The sequence below is a fragment of the Paralichthys olivaceus genome, chromosome 11 (assembly GCF_024713975.1).
Source record: "Paralichthys olivaceus isolate ysfri-2021 chromosome 11, ASM2471397v2, whole genome shotgun sequence".
Taxonomy (NCBI): Eukaryota; Metazoa; Chordata; class Actinopteri; order Pleuronectiformes; family Paralichthyidae; genus Paralichthys; species Paralichthys olivaceus.
In genome coordinates, this window is record NC_091103.1 from 6,477,022 (window position 1) to 6,489,811 (window position 12,790).

The 12,790-nt window shown below is 41.7% G+C and overlaps 2 protein-coding genes across 6 annotated transcripts in view; one reads left to right on the top strand and one right to left on the bottom strand.

Annotated features, from left to right (window-relative positions):
• Positions 1–356: 356 nt before the first annotated feature.
• On the bottom strand, positions 357–10,002 carry LOC109634629 (zinc finger FYVE domain-containing protein 1). Its single transcript, XM_020095290.2, has 12 exons — positions 9,755–10,002; positions 8,070–8,351; positions 7,352–7,574; positions 7,002–7,219; positions 6,797–6,903; positions 5,549–5,657; positions 5,303–5,400; positions 4,860–4,977; positions 3,965–4,135; positions 2,858–3,053; positions 2,262–2,360; positions 357–1,729 (listed from the first exon to the last, which is right to left on the bottom strand). The coding sequence occupies exons 1-12, from the start codon at positions 9,875–9,877 to the stop codon at positions 1,497–1,499; spliced, it is 1,977 nt and encodes a 658-aa protein (XP_019950849.2). The 5' UTR covers positions 9,878–10,002; the 3' UTR covers positions 357–1,496.
• Positions 10,003–11,805: 1,803 nt separating this feature from the next.
• dpf1 (double PHD fingers 1) overlaps positions 11,806–12,790 on the top strand; it is a 41,309-nt gene continuing 40,324 nt past the window's right edge. For 2 of the 5 annotated variants that reach the window (XM_069534059.1, XM_069534061.1), the window contains exon 1: positions 11,806–12,129. In XM_069534059.1, coding sequence (XP_069390160.1) covers positions 11,915–12,129 — 215 coding nt within the window. In that variant the 5' untranslated portion in view covers positions 11,806–11,914. Of the gene's footprint in view, positions 12,130–12,421; positions 12,651–12,790 lie in introns of those variants that run through there. The other 3 variants (XM_069534060.1, XR_011244488.1, XM_069534062.1) reach the window with 3 other exon arrangements.

Here is a 12,790-nt window from a genome sequence, read left to right on the forward strand (position 1 = left end):
GCTCGAAGTTTATAAGTAGGATAGAGGCTTCAGTATAATAGGATTAAATCACTTTCTTAGGTATTTATTATGTTGCTCCATAATTGATTAGTTGAGGACGCAGAATTGCAAAGAAGACATTAAAACACTGCCAATTAGAAGAGAAACATTTTCACACTGAAAATATAGAATAGTTTCTGAAGATTATATTCTTAGCGATAACATCAGTTTTTGACTTTTCATTATTTATCATTGAATATTCTTGCATTCCACTGTCATTGTCTTTATTTTGCATTATAGTTACTTTGCATAGATGTTTAATACTCACTTATATGAATAATTCAAAAATGAGCATCTGTGGGAATAAGTGACAGACATTTCCTTTTGTTTTCTTTATTTGGATGAGTCTGATTTATTAAAGAAAAACATTATAACGATTGTCAACTGCTGGAAAACATCTTGAAACTTGATGAGTTATTTCTACACAGGGTGTAGAAAATGTGTTACACAGACAAACAATGTGTGCATCATTTTTACTTTACATTGAAAGTGACTTAACAAACATCTTGAAAAAAATCTGAATAACAAAAATGTTCCAGTTGCGTTTTCATGTTAAGAAAACATCTTTCTGAAGCATCAGTTACTAATTTTAACAACCTCAGAAAGTAAATCTATACAATACACAGGTATTTCCATATATTGGAATGTATAATGTGTTATGCTACAGATTTTATTTTGCTATCCATTTCACAATATTGTACATACAACTGTAAAGAGTGAGAGAAGCAAGGCTATAAAAGACATTGCTCTGTGATTAGGCACAAATAATCTCAGGCCTTACATACGATTTCGAAATTCTCCAAAAACAAATGTTAGGAGCTTCAGAAATGGAAATCAAAATTCCCATGAAGGCACACACTGCTGTTGCTTTAGTTTTTTTTTTTTTACACTTTGCATCTCTCTGCACTGAGCAGAGAAAGACAGAATTAAAAGATATTTAAACCCTGAACTTTCACACCATTCCCTGCACATCTCTTTTAACTTGTCATTTTTAGAAAACAAAGTGATCTCAGTAAGAGCAGGCAGTCTGCTGCAGACCTGTGCAAATTGATGAATGAATGAACAAGGAAGACAACACTTGAGTGCAGTTTAGGTTTTACTGTTATAATAAGAACTGAAGGGAGCTGTATGTCTTCAAAATTACAACTTGTTTAAAAACATAAATCCAGATTTCCAGTAATCCAATCAGTTGTAAAGCAGGTTTGAGTGGGCCTGTAGTGAAGATTATCTGTGTCTCTTAACTGAGGCTGAATCAAAGAAGGCAGAAGAACTGGTAAACAGATCGAAGGTCTGCGCCAAAAAACCTCTGGAATCCAAGTGATCGTCTTTTCAAAAAAACAAGGCTGATTCCAATTGTTGTCTCATTGTGTTCAGTCGATCCTCCTGGTTTCCTCAGAGCAGGACTCACAGTGTTTGTTTTTTCATCAGAGGAAGACTGAGTGCACTTTTAGAGACGTTTACAGTGTGTCTGTGCGGCCGTGGCAGCTGTCACACACTCTGACTGGGTGGTCCCAGCCTCGGGAAGGCACGGGCCTGATGTGTGTGGAGCAAGGTCCGCACACTCCCTGTCCGCATGCCCTGCAGTGGTGCTTGGACATGACCGGGGTGAAGGTTTTGGAGCACTGGTGACACTGCGTGATCTCCTGGTCTGGCACCCAGTAGTCTGGTCGGGCAACCTCTTTCACAAAACCTGAGGGGAGTGGATGGAACGTTAAATCATCATCCTAAATTTTGTTTAGATCTTGGAAGGGTTTTTATGTGATGGAGCGTAATATATCTAAACTATACAAACTGAAGCTGCGGTGAATCACTTATATATAAAGATTCATTAATGTTTATGGAGTAACTCCCTCAGCAGCCATTTAATATCTGGAAGGATGGATAGGGTCTAACCCATTAAATGTATATTTATGACATTTCCTTGCAGGTGTAGCATCAATTCAAAGTGGTCCTGTGGTTCAGTTTGTCCACCTCAATTATCAGAATTTAGAGTCAGCTAGGGAAGAACATTTACATTGTTATTTGATTATTAACAATTAACCAACAAGATTAAAGATATAATAGATGAGTGTCTGACGCATGAAAACCATTAATACCAATCAAACTTTTTAACAAGTGGTTAATCTTAACATGCAAAGGGCAGTATACACAGTGGAGGATTCACTCATCATCACACACCAATGTGACACCATGAGACAACTATTATTGTAATCAAAACTCACAGAGAGGGTAGTCTACCGCTGTGGAGACCATGTCCAGTGTAGATTGAGCCACCTCCGTCACCCTGCGAGCTATCAGACCTTGAGGCTCCACCTTGGACACTGAAGAAATAATTGTGTATGAGAAACAGAGAGAGACACGTTTGCCAAAGCAGCAATAACAATATCTACATTTCAGAAATGACAGCGACCCTTTACCCTGCATCAAACATTAGAAATCAAATGAAACATTTTATATTTCAACTGTAATTTTCTGATGATTTCGAGACCAAATGATTGATCAGTTAATGTGGAGAATAATAATCGAATAATTCATTATTAGTTCCAACCCCCCAAAGCCTCTGCTCACCCACACAGTTGTTTAATTACTCTGCCTGATTAGATCTGGATTCAATCTCCAAACGTTTTCCACCATTTTGCTATGGCTTCTGGGTCGCTCAGAAACAGCGTGCCAGGTCCTGCTTAATCTGAGTGTGACCCTCATCAGGTCGGGGTAAACAGAAAATGCTGTTTACATGGCAATGTCTTATGTGGACCATTGTTTTAATCGAGCTAGTATCAGAATATCGGTGTCCATGTAATCATGATTAGTGTCTTACCCTGATTGTTGACAGTGTCAGCCGGGCCACCCTGGCGATAGCAGGCCTTGCACACCCGGACAGGGCCATTACCCCAACCCCTTTCTGGCACGGGCATCCTATTGCTGGAGCAGGGGTGGCAGAAACCCTCTCCACAGGATCGACAGTGGTGCTTCCTCTCTGCCTCCTCAAACACCTTCTGACAGCCATGACAGGCCTGAGGAGCACAGGGAGAGGAGGTTATGATAATGGAAGGAAAGACATGATAATATCATCAACACATTTGCCTAGAGCAGAGGTTATAAAGTTTTTCTGCCCGAGGCACACTGAAGGAAAAGCAGGGCACACCTGTATTCTTATTCATGCAAAACCCTCGTTATCATCCATTTTTATCCGCGTTTCTCTCTTTTTTAAAGTTGCTCTTCTTCACACAGACAAATTATTTTTTAGGGTTAAGCTTTTGCTTCTGTTTTAAAAAAATTAGTGCATAAAAATAATTTGAAATAATATATTTAAAATTAATTCATAATGTTTTGTATCAGGGGTCTAAACTAACATTAGTTGCACTGGTGAGCTTAACTTTTTCATTTAGGTGCCGCAAAATGTTTCACTGTGTCTTTTGGCTCCACAATAATACACAGATTACACCTTTTCACCTCTTCTGTCTATATGCATTGGTAATTTTTTAACTAGGACTGGGTTTGATCCATCTGATCTGTTCCAATATTGATTTACTTAAGGATATTTCCGTGTCCAATAACTTTGCCTGGAGATGAAACAAATTCTATGAGAACGAAAGCTCTAAACTGTGCAAGGAAACCTGTAACTTGGTGCATCATTAAAAATATTAAGGTAGACCCTTTACAATTATCAATGTGTGTGTGTGTGTGTGTGTGTGTGTGTGTGTGTGTGTGTGTGTCAGGAGCCCTGTAGTAGTATAGTAGTATTGCAATAATAATATTATAAATTTCTCCAATCTGACACTTGGACTAGAGAATAATTAACTCAGCAATATCAAACAATGGTCTGCCATCTTGTGCTTGGCACTTGGAATGATTTCCTGTGAAAGTAACTTCATAGCAACAGTGAGGTTTGTTGTGTGTCAGAGCTTTAGTTTGTTCTACTCACTGTTATCTCTGTGTTGGGTCTCCAGTAGGGAGGAGCCACCTGGTCAGTGAGCCAGGCAGTGACAGCTTTGGTGGGGCCGGTGCTGTACTCGGACACCGACTGAATCATGTAGTTCATCCCATCCAGGACCCTCTGAGCAGCATTCTGGTGGTTGGTCATGAAGGCGTCCGACTGAAAGAAAGAGAGGGGTGAAAAAATGGTGCCATCTTCTAAGGTGATTTACAGCCTGCTTGTTGAGTTAATAGTAAATCATTACCAACAAGCTAAAATGAAACTGTCTGTAAGTAGACTGTTAGCTTCATTTGCCACATTTTTATTCACTTGTAGCTACATGCTGAAACAGCAGCCGCCTCCTCTCAAGCAGCAGAGGGAGGAGAACAGAGGAAGTGTCTGCATTCTTTAGTTTACATACTGTCTAAATTTGACTAGTTAAAAATAAGAAGACCCAATATGAGAATCAATAAATAACTGGATAAGGTGTATCTGAATTAAGATGATTATTATAACAGTATAAGACTTTGGCCTGATGAGAGAAAACCCCCATCGCACATTATCCTCATATTACAGGAGAATCAGTGAATCACTACAGTTAAATTTATTTTTACTGTGGATAGAAACACAAAATCATTAAATCTCAGCCTCTAAATGTTTGGCCTCAAACTTAATGCATAAAAACTCCATAGTCTCATACATTAGATGCAACAAACTTTAATTACATGTATACAAACATAAGTACTCTTGTTAAAAGCTGACAGGATGTAACATACTTACATTTGGAGTCCCAAAAATTCTAAATAATAATTATAATCTGTGTATAGTTCTACCTTCAAGTCAAACTTAGAAGCTATTTTTGAAATATAGATGATAAAATCAAATTCAGACTGCGGCTACTCACCCCCTCCCAGACGTGTTTAACCTCAGATCGCACCACACTGCTCTCGGGGTCCTGGTTTCCCATCCAGTACTGTCTGCTGCGGTAGATGACACCACAGCTAGCACACTCCAACACAAAACTGAGGGAGGCAGCGGTTGTTGTTGATTAGATTCACTGGTGCCAAGTTTGAACACCTGGACCACACACAGACCTGTCTCATCCAGCACTGTCAATCTGTGCAATTACTCACACACACCACAAACCACACCCACACCCACAAAACTAAAATCAAGCAGCCAACTACTGTACTCACCCTGTAACAACACAATAGATACAACTATGTAATATCACCTTTGCCATTTTATCACGTCTTTTCTCTTCCCCATCCACCTCCTCAATTAAATTTCTTCTCCACTCCCCCCAATAATCTGTGTGTGTGTGTGTGTGTGTGTGTATTTACCCACCCTGACCAGGCATACTTGGCCAGTCCAAACCACGGGTTATCAGTGGAAGCTGATGTTTTGGGCATAACAATCACCTCTCTGCCTCCTTCATAGCACCGCTGGAGAGGCAACACACAGATCATGATATAGGAAATAATAAAGTGTTTTACTCTTTTGGTAGCTACCATGTAAAGAATTATCACAAAACACACACTTCATATTTTTAACAGTTAAACTGGCTGATGATAGTATCGGGGTCTTTCTTACTTTACAGATGAGGACCTTGTTGTTGAACTGGTGTGCATACTGGCAGAGCCCATCTGCCATGTGAGGGAACCTGTCTCTCAGATGGTTCATTCCATTTTTACAGCGAACGCTGGAGGCGGGAGAGAAAACCAAATGGTTCAGACAACATGACAGACTTTAGATTCAGGTTTTGTAGAAGTCTGAATTATGACTCCATCAATCCAGAGCTGTTTCCTTTCAGAAGCAGTGTTACGATTTCTCCCACTCCCTGTCCTCTCAACATCAAGAAGAAAACAAGTAAGGGACTTCCATGTCCACACTCCAAAACATGGAAAAGACATAAAGTTTTATAGGACTCGATGGGGAGACAACATCCACAAAAGCAGGAATGACTTCCAATACTGTGATTCAGCCAGGGACCCAGCTCAGGGACAACTACACAATTTCCATTGTCCATCTGGCAGGAGAGGAAGACGGAAGTTGCCTAACTCAGACATGGATTGACATTTTCCAGAGGCTGTATGGGAAAACAAATCAAATGTCCAAGTTGCTTTCTCTGAAAATATTCTGGAAAATGTCAGAGTGAGTCCATGAGAGAATAAAGCAGGAATATGTGCGGGAAGTTCACAGCAAGTGAGTGGGCGTGTTGATGACGTTTCTAACACTCGACAGATGTACAACCTTTTTTTTTTACAATTAATAATAATTTTTAATCAGTCATATCATTCCTTGCCTGACTTTTTAGGACATTTTCCTATTGTTGTGAACGCATCAGACCTGGACAATGTCCTGCATTCTTCATATATGAAGGACAAACTCTGCATTAATCAGAAATTTTGCAGATTCTTGTCTTGAAGCCCAGAAGAATGATTCTAACTTTTTTGAAAAAGTAGATATGAAAAGATCCAGCCGAGGAGAAGGCTGAGATTTGCAGCCCAATAATAAAAGTGGAGGTGTAATATATCCACCACCAACATTTCTTATAACAGCAATAACAATGCCTGAAATTGTATGGGGTTATTTTAATAATAAAAAATAAAGGATTTCATTAACTACTGAAAACAGAAAATGTGATTTGGGAAGAAAATAAGTGTGACTGCACAAGGTGAGTGGTGAAAAGCAGAGAAGATTGAAGAGTCTCATCTCCATAGCCAGGGTTTTAATTCAGAATCTTTGAGTTGCGTAGCGTGTAAGCTTGAATAAAGATTTAAGACCAAATTCAATCTGACGACAATAAGCATCTGTTCAAACGTGTCTGTAACGACTTACTTGCAGCTGAGGCAAACAGCGGAGCAGGTGAAGTACTCATCTGGAAAGAAGGAGTGCAGGGTCATCTTGTCGTCAGAAAGTTCCCCACAGAAACGCTCACTCAGGGCCTGGAGACACAGCGAGCAAAGGTTTCTCCATCTCACTTAAATTTCTCATTTCCCACTTTTTGTCTATTAAGCACCACAGGAAATCATCTACCACGTACTTCCAGTGCATGAAACACTATCCCCGGCTGGCGGGGGGAGCGGGTGTGAGTGTTCTTCACTTGCTGTGTGGCCGCTTCCAGCAGAGTGTTGTAGTTGGTGGGAGGTGTGATGGTCTGGGTGCCTACGTACTGCACTGAGCTGAAGGCTTCTGTCCCCAACCCCAGGTCATGAAAACGCTTCTTGAGCAGCGTGTCGGCATGGCCTGGCACCATGGAGTCTAGAGCAAAAGAAAATGAAACCGATAAAAATACATAATTTTCACACGAAAATTGTCAAACCAAGTTGTGTTTTAGTATAAGTGTGCATTGATATATATATATATATATATATATATATTTTCTTCTCCTACCATGACCCAGTAGCTGGGTGTGCGTTGTCTCTTGGAAGACAATGACAGCAGGTCCAAGAGAAGAGAGGGGCACATCCAGACCACAGCGGCTGGAGAGGGCCCTGAGCTCTGGGGTGAAATGCTTCAGGTAGGCCCCAGAGGCACTGCTCAGGAAGTGGAACATGTCGTTGTGGAGGCGTTCAGCTCGGGTGCGATAGACGACAATATCAGACACTGCCAGTACCTGAAAGAGAGAAGAGTGGATGAATAGAGAGTTAAGACAATAGACTTTAGCACATGATATCTGATAATTGTGTGAGGACAATAATAAAAAGAATAGCAGGAGTTGATCAGTCCCCAAATTCACATTACATCTAGAAAAACAAGCACCACTCTTGGACGACTGTGTTGATACTGCCAGCATGCAATGGTATTAGAGCAACACTGAGCTGGGGAGCAGAAGACTGGGGATCTTGAAATGCTATAATTATTTTTTTAATTTATTAAGACATTATAGTGCCTGTATTTTTTTTTTAAATAATCCCTTAAACTGTCTGAGTGCAACCCACTAGCAACAGGCAAGATTCAACATCCCTTTTCCCAATCATGTAAAGACACCAAATGTGAACTGAACAGTGATTCATATGCAGACTGAAGTGTATTTACAATTTATTAGTTTATGTACAGAGACCCAGCTATTCATTAATTACTTCTGAACCAACTGGACCATAAAAATTACCTTCAGCAGCAGCCTCATCCTCTGGTTCTGGTTGGCTGCTGCACCTAACAGGCCCTCAGTGTCCAGGGCAACCAGGCTGAGGGTGGGGTTGTAGGCGGCCCACACTCCCACCGTACAGGAGCTGGGGGACTTGGAAGTGTAGAACACACTCTTACCACCAAACAGAATATGGTTGAGGGTGTGGGACTTGCCGTCGCCAGTGTTGCCAAAGATGGAGAGAACCTTGACGCCTGCAACGTCCCCACACCCGAGTCTGTCCAAAAACTCTGACTCATCTTGGACCTGGAGGGAAAAAAGGGGGAACACCAATTAGAGCATGGATTACTAGGCTGTCACAACATGATATCAATAAGGATGGATGATACGGCCAAAACTTATATTGAGATAAACATTTTCACATTAGTCTAACAAATAAATTATAATAAAAAAAGAGATAATAAAGTATGATAGATGTCACATTGTTGTTTATTAAAATATAGAGAGTGATTAAGACATTTAGCAGAGGGCTGGGTCAGAAACAAACCTGCAGCCCCTGGACTCAACCCTCAGCATAGAGCCTACTGCCTAAACATCTTTTTATTTAGTTTACTTTAAGTTTAAAGACAAAGTTTTCATCCTGAGTGAGTGTTTTAAACTCTTCTTTAAGAACAAGACATAAACAGTAAAAACATGTTAAAAATCTCTCAATTACATGTAATTCCTACTGCTCTGGAATTATCGTGTGCTGACACGATGCATAATCATGATATTCTTACATATTCAACTTTTGTTACATTGCAATTGATGGACATGATATTGTGATGATTATTTATATAAGGATGGATCATGAAACAATTATAATTAATGCAATATAACATAATGCATAGTGTAATCACAGGGGATGACACTTCGACCTAAGATTTGTGGAAAGTTTTGCTGTTTCACTCAGGTAATGAATGTGAGATTTATCGTGACAATGATCACATCAGCTGATCTGAAATAAATGACTCTGCCACAGTTTTGGAGCCCAATGTTGACACTGGTTCACTGCCCAGCTGGTTCTTCTGCTGACTTCACTGAGTCACTTATTGAATTTGTGTGGGCGATGCAGTCCAGGAGGCCAACACACCAAAACACACAACAACGCGTGTTATCTCTTTACACTCAACGGAGCGATAACATCTTTAACACGAAGGCCGCGTGGCGCTGAGTCTGCAGAGCTCTTTGGACGAACACTTAAGGACTGAATAGACATTTCATTAGGAACCCAGGCTCCTTAGACTCGCTTCAACACGGTCAACATGGACTCCAGCTGTAGACGCAGCACAGACGCGGCCTGTCCGCGGCTCAGATGGACTGACTCAGCAGGGACATTCCCACTGAGACACCACTCGCTGCTCTGCCTCCCTGCGTGTGTCTGTCTTCCATCGGAGACGGATCGTGAGCTCTCGTTAGCTGGAACATGTTGACAGTGGTCCGAGCGGCTCCGAGTGCCGAAGCGAAATGTGTCAACACGCTCGCCTTCTTCAGGTGACAACAGGAAGTTAGCTTTTAGCTCGGTGAAGCTAGCTGGGTTATGTGTCAGCACAGTTAGCATCGGTGACAACACACGGCTCATGGCCTTCGTCTGCCAGCGCGTTGTCTTCTTGCTCTTAGCCTCGCAAAGCTAACCGTTAGCAACGCTTAGCTCGGCTGGCTAACTTTACCTGGAGGTTTTCTTGATCGTCCACCAGCAGGAAGCTCCGGGCCCCGCTCGTCTCCGGACGCTCCCGCGGCTTCTCCAGCCCGATTGTCAGACTCTCCATGTCCATCATCAGTGCCTCAGACATGGTCCCCCGGTCACTTGGGACATGTTTGGGACGAGGAGAGACAGAAACGAAAGTTCAACATGACTCCGTCTGTCAATCACAACAACAGCGCGTGGACCCGCTGACGCCGTGGGAGGAGCCACGGGTGTCGTGACGTAAGACGCAACAACGCACCCTCGGGCCACGATGCATCAGCACCACCGTGTGGTCAGAATCAGGCATGACACACAACATGGCATTCAGTAAACTTCAGATATCATGTTGTAAAAAATGGCATGAAGACTACACAACTTAGCAGACACGTAACTTATACATGTTTTCTGTGGTGGATTTTTTAAAAGCCTGGATTGAAGCTGCAGGTTGTGCAAAATTAAATTCCGTGTTTGTGATCCACCTCCAAATAAAGCTGGAAATTACACAGAGGCCTGTTCTATAACAGAAAGTGTAGGCCAAAGTCCTAATCACAGCAATATTCAGAGAATCAATGTTTCCATTTAACTGACAGAGGGTGTTTTATCTGAGCCCTGCTGCTGTGTTAGAGCTGCTTGCTAATGTTCATTAAATATTTGTTAGTACAGATCTATAAATATCACATGTCACTGAAAGGCTTCAGAGCGGCGCCACTGCTAACATGACATGGAGAAAGAGATTCCTGCACTGGTGCTCTGACAGTCCTGACTGAGCTCTACCCCCCCCTCCTCCTCCATTCCGTCCTTCCTTCCTTCCTTCCCACAAATAATCAAATTCAAGAAATCCTAACTTGAAATAACTAGTGCAACACATTCATGTGTGCAAAAGCTACCAGCAGGCAGGGAAATAGGATTGAATTAAAAGATGAAGGAAGGGTACAAAGGAAGCATGGAGGAGTGAAGGGGTTTGGAGAGGGTCCTAGTCGCTCTCTGGGCTCTACCATGAGAGACAATTTGTCTGAAAGAATCAATTATAGGCCTACTCCCAACCCATCACCCCTGATTAATGAATAATTAAAGCTGCTCAGTGCAAGGCTACCTAGATAGTATAAGATTAGCCATGCCACCATTAATGTAAGGTTATGTAGACATTATGTCTCTTAATTTGATCTAAAAAAGACATTATTAACTTGTTAATAAAGGATAACAGCCCACAGAAATATATAATAAGGTTTTTCTAACTTTTGCACAGCAATTGAGCACCATATGGTGCTTATGAAAGTATTTTTTGCATGTATTTTGTTTATTCTCCATAATATTCTCCATAATATTCACCCTGGCCAATTGTTCACTAATCTTACAAAGAACTGCTGCCCTTCTGTGCTCATATATGCAAAATAAATATATCACTTAATTTGCCCAAAAATAGACATAATTCACTTGTTAATAGAAGATAACCACCCACATTTCAATATTCTCACCTTTGTATTGCATATTAGCCCAACATTATACACTGCATGAGTAATAACTGTTTGAAAATATTTCCTTTGCATGTTTGATGCCTTGACTTGTTATTCTCTATACACAGAGACAAAGTCACATCTGACTGATATCTCACAAAACCTGCTGCAAAATCTTAATTTGCCCTAAAATATACTTTACTAAGTATTACTAAGGGCAAACAGCCCACTACTGATATAGTTTCTCTAACTTTTGTATAGCGCATGATTGACAACTGTTATGATCCCTTAAATAGTTATTCTCCATAATACACACCTACGTAAAGTCACATCTGGCCAATAGATCACGTTTATTATACTTCTGTGCATATGCAAAATAAAAAATATAAATAAATTATGAATATTGCATTCTCTCTTAAATTAGATAATCACGAAGTGCATTCAACACTTTGCAATGATGTGATGATGTGACCTCCCACTGCATAGACTGAAACCTGGCTGACAGACAGACAGACAGACAGACAGACAGACAGACAGACAGACCTGCAATCCAGCTTTGACACAACTGTAGACATTTCATTATAAATTCGGATCTTGGGGGATGGATCTACCCTTACAGGTCCGAGGCGGGACCGTGGTCCACTCACGCCGCTGTCCCCGCTGGTACTTGTAGTACCCACCTCCTCGGCATGTTCCATGTTGACATGCGTAAAAAACTACACTTCCCCCAAAGCTGTCACGGCGCGCTTCCGCCTCCCATTGGCTGCTCGCTCCAGCCGCAGCCCCAGAGAATGAATGAAATTGAAATAGCTGCTACATTACATGTACAATACCGGGCTCTGCAGTGTTGCATTCTATCACACTGTATCAAAATGGCCACAGCGGTGCAGAACCCCCTCAAATCGTAAGTACTACGCGTTTTACTGAGCGTCTGCGCTTTGTGTGTTTGTGCATGCTGTCAGTGCAAATTTAGCACCCTGAGAATGCCAGATAATTCTCAGCATGATTCCCAGCACATATAGACATGCAATGCACAGAGCAGAGATGATAACGTCAGGGATTCAGCCCTGGAGAAAAAGTTATATTTAAAGCCGACGGGGGTTGGCTCTGGTCTCTTTGGATGGGGATTATTGTGCGCTCCGATGCTATTCATGTCTCCCTGAGCCAACAGCAGCAGCGTGTGTGCAGGGATATGGAGGAATGCTGGAGGTAGATTTGGGTGACCCGGTGTGTCCCTTGCCAGTGTAGCCAGCCAAGATCACGGTCAAAGCCAGGCAGGGAGACACGGAGCGAAAGACTTCACTGTCCCTGTCTTTACATTTGATATTTGGACACAGAGATGCGGGGTAAACAGGTAGACGAGTGCTCTGGTTTTAGGCTGCAGCGTCACCTCTCCTGCCGGACCTCTCGGGAATATAGGTTGAGGTAAATATTCTGGAATACTCCGACACTTGCGTATATTTCTTCAGCGCCGATAATAAAGCTTAGAATAACCCCCCTAAATTGCAATCTGGCGCTTTACGCGTATAACGCGCATCTCAGCGGATATTTATATCCGCAAAGGG

What these genes read in the sequence shown, in the direction of transcription:
- LOC109634629 (XM_020095290.2), bottom strand. Translation starts at nt 9,877, where the DNA reads ATGTCTGAGGCACTGATGATGGACATGGAGAGTCTGACAATCGGGCTG. An exon ending in GCTGTTTGCCTCAGCTGCAA is followed by an intron (nt 5,658 to 6,796) that starts GTAAGTCGTTAC and finishes TCCCGCCTCCAG; the next exon opens with CGTTCGCTGTAAAAATGGAA. An exon ending in GCCAAGTATGCCTGGTCAGG is followed by an intron (nt 4,978 to 5,302) that starts GTGGGTAAATAC and finishes TGCCTCCCTCAG; the next exon opens with TTTTGTGTTGGAGTGTGCTA.